This window comes from Pituophis catenifer, unplaced genomic scaffold, assembly GCF_029215685.1.
Source record: "Pituophis catenifer annectens isolate HBS135680 unplaced genomic scaffold, rPitCat1.0.hap2 SCAF_2, whole genome shotgun sequence".
In the NCBI taxonomy this organism is placed as follows: Eukaryota; Metazoa; Chordata; class Lepidosauria; order Squamata; family Colubridae; genus Pituophis; species Pituophis catenifer.
Window position 1 is genome coordinate 265,925,786 of NW_027256882.1, and position 15,179 is coordinate 265,940,964.

The 15,179-nt window shown below is 37.7% G+C and overlaps 1 protein-coding gene across 1 annotated transcript in view; it reads right to left on the reverse strand.

Moving 5' to 3' along the window:
• Window positions 1-8,592: 8,592 nt before the first annotated feature.
• Window positions 8,593-15,179, reverse strand: part of RGS7BP (regulator of G protein signaling 7 binding protein) — a 64,287-nt gene continuing 57,700 nt past the window's right edge. The window contains exons 4-6 of the mRNA XM_070935861.1: window positions 12,626-12,773; window positions 11,868-11,938; window positions 8,593-9,295 (exon numbers count right to left, since the gene is read on the reverse strand). Of these exons, the coding sequence (XP_070791962.1) occupies window positions 9,204-9,295; window positions 11,868-11,938; window positions 12,626-12,773 (311 nt within the window). The 3' untranslated portion in view covers window positions 8,593-9,203. The remainder of the gene's footprint in view (window positions 9,296-11,867; window positions 11,939-12,625; window positions 12,774-15,179) is intronic.

The following is a 15,179-nucleotide window of genomic DNA, read 5'->3' on the forward strand; positions in this document are numbered from 1 at the left end:
CAGAATCACCTTTTGGTGACTGAATCCAAAGAACCACATGTTCTTACCTGGTGGTTCTTTATAATAACTTTTCTCTCAGATTGTTACTTGTTACATCTGCTTGCTATAAAACATCTGCTAAGTTATCCCGCCTCTTTTACATGGACAATCTGAAATTGTATGGAAAACTACCATCCGAAATAGAATTATTGCTCAACAATATCTGCATGTATAGCCAAGAAATTGCTATGGTGTTTGGACTGGACAAATGTGTCACACTCACCATCAACAGGGGAAAAAATAGTGAAAACCGAAAATCATTACAAATACTTGGGCATCCTTCAAGTTTTTCTTGAAGTCAAGAAAAAAATTACAAGTGGAGAAAATACCATCAAGGCAATTAACACTTAGGCAGTTCCGGTCATTAAATACATGACTGGAATAGTGGAATGGACTCAAGCAGAACTAAAAACCCTGAATAAGAAGAACAGAAAAATAATGACAATTAATCATGCTTTTCATCCATGCAGCGAAGTTGAAAGTCTACTTAAAGAAAATAGGTGGGTGTGGAATGTTGAAGAAGAAAAGGGCATTGGAAGAATATTTGAAGGACATTGAAGAAGATGTATTGAAGCTAATATACCACAGGGGCTAACTGAATTGTGGAGACACCAAACTGGCCTGGCAATAGATATGAGAAAGAAAATTGAAAAAGATAGAGCAGCTAATTCTGGCTGCACAAAACCAAGCCTTAAGAACAAATGCATAGAAAGCCACCTCTGCAAAGAAGCTGAAGAAACAGTGGACTACCTAGTTAGCTGCTGGGACAAGATTGCACAGACTGACTACAAGCAACAGAATGACATGTAGCAACAATGTTATACTGAAAAATCTGCAAGAAATACTGTTTGCCTATAAGCAAGAACTGGTAGAACCATAAAATAAACAAAATAATAGAAAATGAAGGAGCTAAAGTTCTCTAGGACATTAGAATCCAAACAAATTGGCACCTGCCACATAACACTCCAGGCTTAACAACTGTCAATATGAAAGCCAAAAAAAGTCTGAATAGTGGATGTTATGGTACCTGAAGACAGCAGAACAGAAGACAAAATCACAAAATACAAAGACCTTCAAATAGAAGCAGACCAACTATGGCAAAAGAAAGCAAATATAGTATCAATAGGTACACCTTGGGTACAATGCAAAAATAATTGGAACACCACTTGAGCATTATCGGTATTGACAAAATCACCATCAGTCAATTGCAAAAGGCAGCTTTACTTGGAATCCCTTACATCCTTTAACACCATCAAACAATATCTGCTACCCCAGGTCCTGGGAAGGACTCAATAGAGGAATAAAAATGTCAAATTCAATCTAAACATCTGGCTGACTGTGCAACGAACGATTATAATAACAATAGTGACAATTTCAAGAATTTTACCATGAAAGTCTTTTAAAACATCTCTTTAAAATGTCTAGCTCAAGAGATTTTGAGTTAAGTATGGAAAACAGCATTTTGCATGTTTACAAGTTAAAATAAAAATAGTCAGCATGTAATGTTCTGCCTTTGTTTAAGTTAATTGTCACACACACTTCTGCAAGATATATAATTAATTGCCATTCCAACTAAACACTTAAGAAATGTGACTGTTATAATTAAGGACTCTTAGTAATTCTTTGTGCTGTCAAGAGTATGCAGTGCCTACCTTCTCAGAGGGAAGAGATCACCAGATGTTGCCATTTTAGAACAGCTTCTAATTTTTGTGGCTTTGTAAAAAGAAATAAATAGCAAAGCACCAGAGCATTCACGATGAAATCAACAAACATCAGCCCAGCAATGCCCAGTCAAACCCATACTAAAATGTAATTTGCATTCAAATAAACAAGCTGAAACGGGTTATCTTTAGTGGCATTGAATTATGCAGTTATTTTTTTAAAAACAAAATCTGCTATTCTTGCACACCAATATAACTAACTGCTATTGTACCATTGTTTTAATGTGAGTTACCAACTCCTACCAGTGCATTCCAACCTTCCTCATTTATCAGCTGGACAACTCAAATCCAGGAAATCCCCACTGACACTTGCACAACATTTGCCCAACAACTTTTAACATCGATTCCCCAAGAAAGCCAAATGGGTGGCTGAACGCCCAGACATAGGAAGACACATAAATGATTCCAAGAAAAAGATGTCAGGCTTTGAACTACCACATCAGCCATTTATAATCTTGAATAGGATTCGCACCTCACATAGCATCTGCCAGGACTCTCTGTATAAATGGGGCATAGTATCCTCCCCTCAGTGTGACTGTGGGGTTCCATGTCAAACTGTAGGTCACATTGTGATAGGCGGTAAGCTAAAGGCATATACTGGTCCAGTACCTGATTCTTTTAATATAAATGATATTGTGCTTCAATTATTAGATGATCTAGACATTGGCATTTGAACATAAATCTTTTTAACATTTATATTTTATTGCCTTTTACTAATCTAGGTGAAATGTTTATACTGCTAGTCCATGTATGACATGCCATATGCTAAATAATAATAGGAGTTACTGTATTACTTGCTTAACCTGCACTTTAAAATAGCAGATACTCACAAAGAGTAAGATCCAAATATATTACGGTTCTATTTATTTTCTATTCATCCTTTCAGACTTTGTAACTTGCTTTGATTGGGTCTCACATACTTCCATCTTTCATACATTCCATTCTTACAAATACTTGGTATAAAGCTTCTCACTAATCCTGTACTATTGCATTAGACAGTGATAGGCATTAAAGACAATTTAGTTGCATCAAAAGACTGATAAATGATTGATGGGATTATACTTGATGAGCATAGTCTAATCTGCCTAATATTCATGGATGTTGCAGTGGATCTGTACTTTGGGATGATAAAAGTTAGGAAAAGCAAAGACAGTCAGCAGCTGTCTTTGTGGTGAGCTGGGGCAAGCTGAGGATGGAGAAATGTGTTCCAATCCATGAAAAAATGTAGTGGGTCTCTGCACACTGGTGCAAGTTGAATGTGCAAATGATATCATGTTCTTTATTTATTTCTATGTGAAGGAGTGGGAGTAACCTGAAAGTGGAGATACTGCTTGCCATTGGACCCCAAAAGGTGTAATCTGAGGGTTGGGTTGGTACTTATTCTTACAATGATTTGCATGCTGCCTATTCACCATATTCTAGTGATGGCTAACCTTTTCTGGACCGAGTGCCCAAAGCGCACGCGCATGCCTGAGCCCCCCAAATGCAATGTGGATGCGGGTCTCGGACATGTGCACGTGCCTCCTCATGTGCCCCACCCCCACATGTGTGTGCAGCCCCCATGTGGCCCCCCGCATTTACCTGTGGCCCACCACATGCCTTCCGCATGCATGCACCCCCTGCATGCGCCCACCCCCATATATGTGCGTGCCTCCCCACATGTGCCCTGCCCGCCCGCATGCACGGCAGAGACCCCAAGACCAGCTGGACAGCAGGAGGTGCATGCGCATGCACCTGGGGTGATAGCTCATGTGCCTACAGAGAAGGCGCTACATACCACCTCTGGCATGTGTGCCATAGGTTTGCCATCACAGTTCTAGTACTTAGTAACATACATTTGTAATTTTGTACAGCATGTGCAGATTTAAGTGGTGGTAACTTGAGTTTTTCTATAATTAAATCTTGTAACTTTATAAAAGCCGGTTTAGAAATGGCAGATAGTTTTGATTTTGGACTTCTGGGTGAGACATGGCAAACTGTAGACATCTCTGCAAAAGTGGAGTTGACAAACACTGCAAAGACTAAAGCATCCGTAAGTAGAACGGTCCTTGAAATTTCTCAGATAAGGTGAGGATGGGAGATTGCCCACATGTGTTTTGGATGACTACTCCTCATGAGGAGAATGAAGGATACTAGTTTTCTCCAAGTTTGAGTGCTGGGAGATGATGAGACCAGCTACCTTGCTCTTAATGGAAATGGGACAATTTAAAGGATACTACATTTGCAATTCTCACCCGAATAATCACTTTTGGAAGTTGCCTCTATTCGCCATCTTAAAGCTATTAGAGAACTGTGCAAAATCTCCATCAGGTGAGTTTATCTTCAATTCTGAACAAAGGAAAAAGGAATTATAAGCTTAAGAATTTAAAAATGAAATAGCAAGAAACTGAATAAGATGTTGATCTAAGAAAGTTATAAATGGACTAAGGGTCCAGATATTTAGAATATTGACTTTTACTGTGAGAGTTTGGAATTACCTGTAAAAATAAGTAGCTTTTGTGGGAAACAGACTTATTCGGTTATCTTGGCTATTAGAAGTCATAACAAAAAAATAATGATTTTACAAAACTGGGCACTAAAGGGAACAAAAGATTTAAAGCAGAAGGGGGAAAATGCAAACCTTTGCTTGATGTCAGTTACTCCTAAGACTTGCAAAATGATACAAAATGTTATAACATTAAAGGAGATTTTTGGAGAATGGACCAGAAATTAATAACTACAATATTAATAGTAATAATGCCTGCTACTATGGATAGACAATATCTAAAAGATGTTAGTGAAGAAATGACAGATGTAGAGAAATTGGCTTGGTTAGCTGGGGAATTCTGGGAGAATTCCCAGCGTGCCTACCGTCCCTATCCTAAAGTTTTCTTTTATTTGTATCCTTTTCATGTATTTATAATTATGTTTACACTTGTATCTGTCATAAAATACATGCTAGATGAAAATAAATAAATAAAAATAAATAAAAAAGGTTGAAGTCCACAAGTCATAAAGTTGCCAAGGTTGGACATTCCTGCTTTATCACATTCTAGAATGAAGCCACTAAGATATTTGATTGCCCTCTATCAAAATTGAAGTGCACTTCCTTCTTATATTCTTTGTAGTTTATTTCCAAAGCTGCTTTTTTCTAGCTTTCTCACAGTTTTAACCATTTTTTTGTTTTGCCTTGCACTTTCTGACCTTGAAACTGAATTGCTGGCTGATGACACATCTCCCTTGAGAAGCTCTCTCAACTCCCAGAATTGGACTTTGAATTTGGGAACAGTGGTATTAAAGCATCAAAGTGGGCTTGTTGATGCTTGCAGAGAACAGACACATTTGAGCTTTCATTTTACAAAAACAAACCAAAAATTATCTAAAAAGATTTCATTCCTACAAATAAGTCTCTTTTGTCACCTAATTTTCATGGCAAATTGGAGACTGCATGGGAGTTGGTATGAATAACTCAATGTTGCTTGTTTTTACATTTTGTATATATTGTTTAAATCAACACTTTTATATGAATTATTCCAAAGTCATCTTTGAAGGTGCCGATGATATGTGATTGACACTGAGGGATCATGAACTACAGCTTGAAGCCTCTGTTAGGATCTACTGTGAAACAATCTATCCATTTCATTGTAGAAACTCATAAAAATGTATATTAATGCATATTATGTATTTTATACAGGGGTGGGCTTCAGATCCTTTAGCAACGGGTTCGCTGCCCCATTTCTGGGTGGGCATGGCCATGGTGGGCATGGCTTAGTTGGCTGCCTGCACCATGGCGGAGGGGGGTGTTTTTTGCCCTCCCCAGGCGAAAACTGCTTCCCCCGGGGTCTGGAGGACCTCCGGAGGCCAGAAACAGGCCTGCTTCCAGACTTCTGGGAGGCCCATTTTTTGCCCTCCCAGACCCTCCACGTGGCCCCTGAACTTACCTGGAATGATGAACAGGTTGCATGGAGACTCCTGGGAGGGGAAGAGTAGGAGAGGTGGGCGTGGCCAGGCAGGGGTGGCATTTGGGGCTTCGCTGAACCCCGGCGATCCTTGGTTAGAGGATCGCCCGAACCTAGGATCCCACCCGATTTTATATTGTTCCAACAAGTGTATCAATGTGTTCTTTACTTTTTTATCTTTATCAGGGAAAAAAAGGTAAACCAAGATAATGATAGGGAGAAGTTAAGCACTCCATTAAAAGTTGAACTTGAGTCTCTGTAGTATTAGTTTGATATTAAACCAATCTATTGTGTTGACCAGGAAGCCACTTAAAATTTAAGAAAGCCAAGATAAAACTGATTAGTTTCTTTTTATATCCTAATTGAGATTGTTTCTTTTTCCATTACATAACAAATTGCAAATTGTGAAACATCTATGCCATTCAGCTGTGCAAACCAGTAACTGTATATGTGAGCCAATGAAAAAATACATAAATTTTACACGTCCTATCAGTACAATGTAATATTGATTTTTCTGTATACATTTAAGGAAAAGCAAGCGTAAAAATAAATTTATAATTTAAATTCATCTACATGTTTTTAAAATAATTTTCTGCCCTTTAGTTTTTATTAACCTTTAATATTGTTTAGATTACCGTTTACATCTCAAATCTTTTTATATGTAATTTATATTTGCTGTCTGCATAAGACTGTATATACAATTAACGTAAGTAATTTATTTCGTTTCCAGTATATGCTATCCATTTTGCAATACTGATTAGAATAAAAACAAATTAAATTCATGGCGAATGGTTAAGTGTTTATGAATTAAGAGCCAAATGATGGACAGATGGAATACTGTGTTTAAATCCTGAAAAAAACAAATTCTAAAGCTACTTTTTGGCATGAGAAAGAAACTTCCATTGACAGAGGATGTTCTTCTGGGTCACTGACTGATATGAAAGATCCAAACAGCAAGGAAGTGTAAATGTAGGCTATTTCTCTTATATCATGTCCTGCTGCAATGGCATCACAGTGGCTGCAAAATTTTAGAAACCATCTTGAACACATTCTCTAGAGCTGTGATGGCGAACCTATGGCACGCGTGCCACAGGTGGCATGCCAAGCCATGTTGCCTGGCACGCCAGCTCAGCTCTGGCATGCATGTGTGTGCCGGCCAGCTGATTTTTGGACCTTCTAGGCTCATCAGAAGTAGGGAAACAGGCTGTTTCCTGCCTTCGGAGGGCCTGGGGGAGGGGGGGAGGCCTGTTTTTCTTTCTCACCAAGCTCCAGATCCTCTCTATGCATCTGGGGAGGGCGAAAACAGCCTACCCCACCCCCTCAGAGACCCTCCGAGGTTTCTGAGGGGGTGGGGAAGGCTGGATGTGGGCATGCACACACGCGAACCTCCCCCGCCCCCCCTTCCTGATACCCGATGGCAAAAACGTTAACCATCACTGCACTAGAGTTTAATATTAGAAAATGCTTAATAATCTGACTTGATTTTAATGTATAAAATATAGGATTGGTTGGGTCCAGCCCACAGCTGGAACTTCTCTTGGCATATAAAAAAAGAGAAAGATAATATAGAATTCTTATGTCTTGCATGAAATTTGCTTTGGCAATGCATTTACATTAGTTTCTTCAGATTTGTTTAACAATAATAATACCTGAAGTTCCTTTGATGAATCAAACTGTTTCAGAAGAAAAAAAAGAAGAAAAAAGTGCTCTATGCACACAATATGTTGATGTTGAGCAGAAGACCCAAATATGTGTATCTAAATAAATGGAATCATTGTAAGAGAAAAGTGGAAGACAGAAGGAGTTGAGCACCTTACAGTTAGACTTGAAACCACTGATAATTCTAAGGCAGATTCCTCATATTGTCTGTTTCAAGGTTGCTGGCGTACATAGCAGGAAACAGGAATGTAATTAAAAAGCCTGGCAGAATGCGCTTGCTAGAAAAATGTCAATATAGACCAAGAAATAATAGCATAGTCTGAATATGTTCCGAGAGACATAGAAGATCAAATCAAGTTCAAGAGTCAAAGGATCACAAAAGGAGGAAGAAAAATTATGAGCTGGAAAGCCAAAGCGTTGACCCTTATAACGACTACAAGCAAAGCAACTATCTAACTCTGTCTGATGACAACTGGCTGCAATCACTTGCCCTTTGCCTAGTAAGGAGTCTCATTGAGGAGCATTGCTCTGCTTGCTTCTATAGACATCTAGACCTGGGGCTTGGGGGATTGTACCTCATTATCTAACTGCTCCAGCAGAACAAGAGATGCCTGTGGCTGATCAGCCTAAAGTGAATTCTGGTTTATTGGCTTCTGAGGCTGACAATCCTGAAGCACAGGCTCAGCTGGAGCAACATTGTCCGATTCAAGGTCAGAATCACATTCTGAATCATGGCTCATAAGAGATATAGTGCCGAGGAGTTAAAAAAATAATAATATAAATATTACAAAGAAGACATGTTTTAGTTTAACTAAAAATATTTATTAACAATGTAAAATGTTTAATATTTTACAGTTAGAGCTATTCTGGCATGCCCTATAAGCAATAACACTAAGTTGATGTTCTGACACCATGCTTCAACCTTTACAGGAAACAAAATGGAATAATCTGTTTCACATCGGTGGATTTTATTGTTTCCCACACCATCTTTTAAATTTTCTACTTAAGGTTGTAACATAAACATGTTCATTTTTCTTTTAAAAAAGTAAAATAGCTATTCCTATGCATTATACAATATGTAGATATTATCTCATATTTACATGAACAACATATCAATGTTATGTTGCTTATGTATTAGAAATTAAAAAATTTGTACTATGAAGATCTTGTATAAGTTGTGTTATAGAGTGGAAGACTAAATATGAATGAGAGCACAAAAAGCAATAGAGTGTGTATGTTCTCGTACAATATTGGCTCTGTTTATTTTAGCATTTTAGAATTTAAGCACAATTTTGCTTTTCTAAACAGTTTTCTATGGATTAAAATTGCTTAATAGAATATGTTCAAATGTTCATAACATCATACTAGCAAGAGCTACAGTCATACTGTTGCACTGTACATAATTGGTTGTGGCTTGTACACTAAAATAAAAAATCTGCATGTGTTGGTTAATAATCATATTTGCATCTAATCACAAAATGATTTAAAGTAGACATGCTGTATGCCATTAAAAAAAAAGTTTAAAAATATTCTTGATAATGTTTAATTGGGTTTCTGAATTTGGTTCTTGTCAGCAACAAACTCTTTGAAAAGGAGGGAAGAAATATAATAAGGGGCATGTAGAAAACACACATGGTCATTTTAGAACAGTGCTTCTTAATCTCGGGAACTTTAAGATGGTGGATTTCAAATTTCCAGAATTCCCCCAGCCAATTCTGGGAGTTGAAGTACACCCGTCTTAAAATTTCTGACGTTGAAAAACACTGACTTAGAGCATTTTAACTGATCCCAATAAAGGACATTTTGTATTGGCTGCAGTCATCTATACTCTTCTGAAATGGATCATTTAGCTGGAGACAAGACAGCACAATCCAAAGAATCTTCTCTTCCGTCTTCGCACTAATGGATAAGGAGTCAAGTTTAGCAGGCTGCTATCATCTGTGGTTTTAAATAAAAAGATTAGAATTAGTCTCAGTAGCAATGGAGCACGGATTCTTAACAGCAACACTTCTGCTTTACCATACAGTAAAGCAAGCTGTGAAATCTGGAAGGCTTTAAGAGGAAAACTTGATTCATAGGGTCTGGGGAAGTTTTCTTTCAGACTTTACTATAATAATAAGTAGTAACTCTTGTGTATCTCTCAGTATTAGAATAGATTTTGTTATGGTTTAGGAGAGAAGCACATTCCTCAATCATATTTGATATCTTCAGGTTTCAGTAATGCCAGCATCTTGAATACTGTTATTATTATCAACAATTATTCTGATCTACTTTTGTAACCAGGATGCTTATAAGCATATTGAAAATGTAAACAGAGACTAGAATATCTCTTTGGTGACCAAAACAGGTTTAATTTAATATAGACATCAGTTAAAAATTCCAAATTGCAAACCTGTCAAAATAGAAAAGTCTCTAAGAGATGTTTAATAACACGGATAGCAGAGAATTGATTAACATAATCAAAATTGAGTTACATCTTCTAATTTATGGGTCCCAGTAATATCTTTTAGTACTACAGATACAACAACAGCAAATTTACAGAGTAATATGAAAAGGTAAAAAATTTCAGAAGCATGTAACATCCATTTTGACACAAGAAACTGATGAATGAAATATGCTAGGACAGGAAAGGGTGGGAGCTAAAGTACATGATACTGTATACAAGAGCAGATGTAGTATTCACCTTTAGGCTTTATTTTAGCTGGGATAAGGAGGAAGCCAGTGGTAAAGAACCTATTTCTTTCCAACATTGTTTGTTTGTTTGTTTGTCAACAAGTACAAGGAAACAAGTAATAGTATAGACATAGACATGGACACATGAAAAAAATTGGCACAAATAAAAGGATATAAATAGGCAAAACATAGCCATAAACACATAGAATGATTACATATAAATGGGGACAGTAAGACGGTAGGCACGCTGGTGCACTTATGCACGCCCCTTAGGGACCTCTTAAGAAACATGAAAGGTCCACGGTAGAAGTTTAAGGTAAAAGGTATGGGGATTAGCAAGAGTAACAACAGGATCAGGTAGAGTGTTCTAGACATTTACTACTCTATTGCAGAAGTCATATTTCCTACAATCAAGATTAGAGCGAATTACATTGAGTTTGAATCTATTGATAGCTCTTGTGTTATTACGGTTGAAATTAAAGTGCTCATTTACAGGTAGGACTTTTTGGTAAATAATCTTATGAACTAAGCATAGGTCGGAACGTAGACAATGTAGTTCGAGGCTATCCAGACCTAAAATTTCAAGCCTGGTGGTATAGGGAATCTTCGAGCAGAAGATTTGAGTACTTTTCTAGTAAAATATCTCTGGAATACAGTGAGGATTCCAGGCAGATGAACAGTATTCAAGTATAGGTCTGGCAAAATTGAACCCTTCAGCAATCCTAGCCAGTCAGGGCAAAATCCTAGAATGCTTAGAGTTCAGCAACAGCTGAAGGGTCATGTCCCTCAGTTACATTTTAGTTTATATTCAAAGTATAAACTAAAAGGAAGAAGAGAAAGATAGTACAGGCAGTCCTCCCTTACTGACCACTTCAATAACGGTTTGAAGTTATGATGGTGCTAAATGAGGGGACTTATGACAGGTTCTTGAAATTGAGGTTGCTTGGCAACTGCCGTGCCTATAAGACAGTTGCAATGTCCTTTGGTCAAATGATGGTCATTTGCAACAGCTGGCTTCTGGCAAGCAAATTCAATGGGGAAACCGGCAGGAAATCACAAGTCGTGGTCACATGACATTGTGCCTTACAACCTCAGTGACTGCTAATTAATGCAGTTAGAATTGTTGTCATAAGTTGGGTGTGGTCAGTGGTTTTTTTTTTTTTCATTTTATAATATTGCTTAGCAATAGGGTACAGTTGATGAGTACACATTTACAGCTTCTGAGGAGTCAAGGCAACATGAAAGAATGGATGGAGTTGTTCTATTGACTGATATTTTGAGTGGAGAAGCTTCCCACCAAACTCATGACTGTACAGTACTATATTGGATGCATTATCCTAAGTATGTTAGCCCAGCCAGCATAGTTGTTTGCTAAGGTAAGTGGACGTTTAGTGTAAAATATCTGCAAGGCATAGAATAGACAAAATATGCTTAAAAGTGGATAAAAACCACCATGATCCGTGACCCCTGGCTTGCTGTAATTGCTAAAAACTGTTGGTTAGTAGGAGGTTGTTCTGAAATGGAAACAATCAAAAGTGTATTGTAAACTCTAAAATAGATTTAACGTTTTTAAAATAACACCTCCAAACTCCCATAATAGGTTTTTAAAAAATCAAAGAAAATTCTGGCTCCACTTATTTTGCATCGTCACCTTCATAATGCTTCCAAGAATGTTAAGCATAACAGACTGCTCACCCTGGCATGGGAGACAACAACAGGTATCACCTGTTTTGAAGCATCCAATGTAGTTTATAAGAAATTCATTTGCCATTACTGAAAGGAACTTAGCCTGCCCACTCAACTATCATATTGATAAATACAGAAAAGAAAAGCTTACCTTGATTTTTCAATGGTAAAGGCATAGTCTCCCTGAGTTTACTTAAAAGGTTTTTCATTTCTCTCATATCCCTGCAGAAATAAAGCACAGAACTTAAATAAAGACCTATTTCTACATTTTAGAATACAAGAGTAACACTACGGAATTTTTTTTAAAAAAAGGAGAATATACATATACCAAACATGGTATCAACATGGTTTCAATAAATATCAGCTTTTACTTTGAGACTATGCTAACAATATGAGCAACAATAAAGAAAAACATAAGGAGGAAGAATTAAAGAGTGGCAAGAATGGCATTAATACATATTCAAAATCTATTTATTTTGAATGTGTGATGCGTTTCTAATACTTATTTAAATGTTTATAGCCCAGATTAATCATAATGGGATGCAATAAATAAATAAACATTCGAATCGATCTTTATTACAGTCAAATCTTTATTACTGCGCAAACATTAAAAACCTATGACAATAAAAACCAGCAATAAAAAACTAGTACATCTTCATGATATACTGTATGTTGACAAATATACACTAGGCAATTTACAGCAAATGTACACCAGTATCATTCAGCATATTAGTTTTGCTCACAAAACTAAGATCAATTACCATTTATTAGGTATCTAGTTCTGCATTTTTTTCAGCTGTGATACTGAAAGTATGGAATAGCTTTGACGAATTCTACCAAATAAATATAAAAGTAAAAATAAATAAATTTAAGAACAAAATTAGACCAAAAAAAAAAAAAGCACCATACCTCTCGGTGTTTTCAATATCTGTGGAAACCTGCCATAAATGTTGTTGTATTTCTACTGGCGAAGATGATGTTTCTTCCAAGATAGGAGCTTCCGAACTCTCCTCTAGCTTACTGTCAAGGCTCTTGGGTGCTGCACAGGTCTCTGTTCCTTTGAAAAAAGCCATGAACAAAACATTTAATCACAAAGATGTTATGTCAATATCTTCCCCCTAATCCAGTGTTGGCAAACCTTTTTGGCACTGAAAAGACCAGCTGGCCAGTGCACACATGTGCGCTGGAAATCGGAAGAGCAGGTGCCTGGTGTGCATGTATGCGCCGGGAAGAACATCTTCTGGTTTCTGGCACGTGCATGCACACCAGCCAGCTGGTCTTCGCATGCGCATGTGCGCTAGAAACCAAAAGACCAGGTGGCCGGTGTGCATGCGCGCACTGGAAACAGGAAGATATCTTCCCGGCGCGCACATGTGCACTGGGCGGCTGCTCTTCCGGTTTCCGGCGTTCCCGTGTGTGTGAGAGCCAGCTGGCCAGCGCACCGGAACCCGAAGATGGCTCTGAGTGCCACTTCTGGCACGTGTGCCATAGATTCGCCATCACGGCCCTGATCCTTTCACCTGCCAATTGGAAACTTAATTTCTGCTTAATTTCGGTGCTATAAATAAATTAAATAACACACTAACATTTTTCAGGCCCAAACAATCAAAAATAACATGCGGAACTACTTCTGAGTAGTTTATTTTTGTTTGCCTACAAATAGAACCTTAATAGCAATAACTATAGATATACTCTGTGAATTGCTGGGGAGGATATCACCTGGTTCTCTTCCTGCCTACCAGAGATTCCTAGCTCCCTGTCTTGTTGCCTTCTGGGAAAAAAAGAGCTCCTCCCTCCTGTGGCTCCAGATTACATTTCACTATATATTTGACAATATGACAAATTGAATAATATAAGCTGCATAAACAATGTAAATTTGCAGTGTTTGCAGTTTTCATAGTTTATTCTCCTTCTGTTAAAAAAAAAAAAGAAGAGTTGAAGGATGTGTGCCAGCTGGAATGTTCATGTCTCCCCTTCACTTTCTCTTTTAAGGATCTGCCTTTTAGAATGGGATAAACTGGCCCTTAAAAAAAAGCCACAGCTATGATGCCAGGCACATTGTCCACTGAAACAAAGGAGAACATTTGAAACAGCAACATGAGCTAGCAGGCTTAGGAGTGGGCAGAAGAATCCTGATTAAGAAAACATAAAGCAAAGTCTAATACTAGCTTTATCAAGAGAACTGATAAAATAGAAAACAGAAGAACACAGACATCTAAGCATCTAGAACCCAGAATGGTAGATTAATCACAACCAAGCAGCAAGAGGCAGAAAAGTAATAATGACATAAATAATGACATAGAATGCACTCTAAAGTTATCAAGAAAAAAGTGAGTGAAATAACTTCTAAATATAAAAAACCGAAATGAAATGCATCTTTCCTAAGAGACCTTTTTTGAACAATTTCTGTATAATCTTCTAAAACAATTGCCATTTTAGCTTCAGTTTCCACAGCAATTTTCAGAACAAATCGGATCCATATTGAAATAATCTTAAAACATGTTTTCTTTCTCATGCTTTGTATCACCATGGTGTTTTGGAGCATTTTTTTAAAAACAAGTGATTTTAAGGTACAAGTAAGTGTTTTATTTATCTGCAAGGTTTTCATGCTCGTCTCTCAGATATTGCTGATATTTATGCTGTACTTGTGCTTTACTGTTAGTGATCAGATTATCAAAATAAATAAACTTTCAAAATATGCAAAAATCTATACCACATGAACTGGACGAAAAGACAAGTAACACTTATGCTACACCCTTAACGTTTATAGAAGAGGCCAACAGTGTACATGTGTATCAAAAAAGTCATGATACTCACAAGCAAAACCTCTTATGAGGCATGTAAAAATGTTCAACCGCATGGTCACAACCATTATCTTGACCAGGGGTGGTATTCACTTACCTTCACTACCGGTTCGCAAATGTGAGCGCACGCTCCACTTCTGTGCATGACCTTCTACGCATGCGCAGAGCATTAAAAATGGGAAGTGATGATGTCCAGGCGGGTGGGAGGAGCCTCCTGCAGCCGCCGCTACCGGTTCGCCCGAACTGGATAGAACCGGCTGAATACCACCACTGATCTTGACTATTTTTGATCCCTGTGATAAGGCCAACTGACCAGTCTAAAAGATCCTTTCTTGACCAAAGATTTTTCAATTTACAAACAGAAAACTGAGTCCTCTAAGTTTATATGCGTCTCCTGGGCTAGGGAAGAGTCCCAGAATCATCGCCTACGATCCTCCACATAGTGGCAGTCTGCAAGGAGACTTTGGAACGGCACTCTGAAGTGCCAGGCAACATGTACAAAAGCTGGGAGGTGGGGCTGCAACCACTTTATGGTTGAAAAACCAGCCTTTTGGGTATTTTTTAAAATGGATAATAAATTACACTTTTCACTTCTTAAACATTATTTATTATATTTACTAAGCTAAAAGAGGCTCTTTTCAGTCACAGCCTCTTATTCC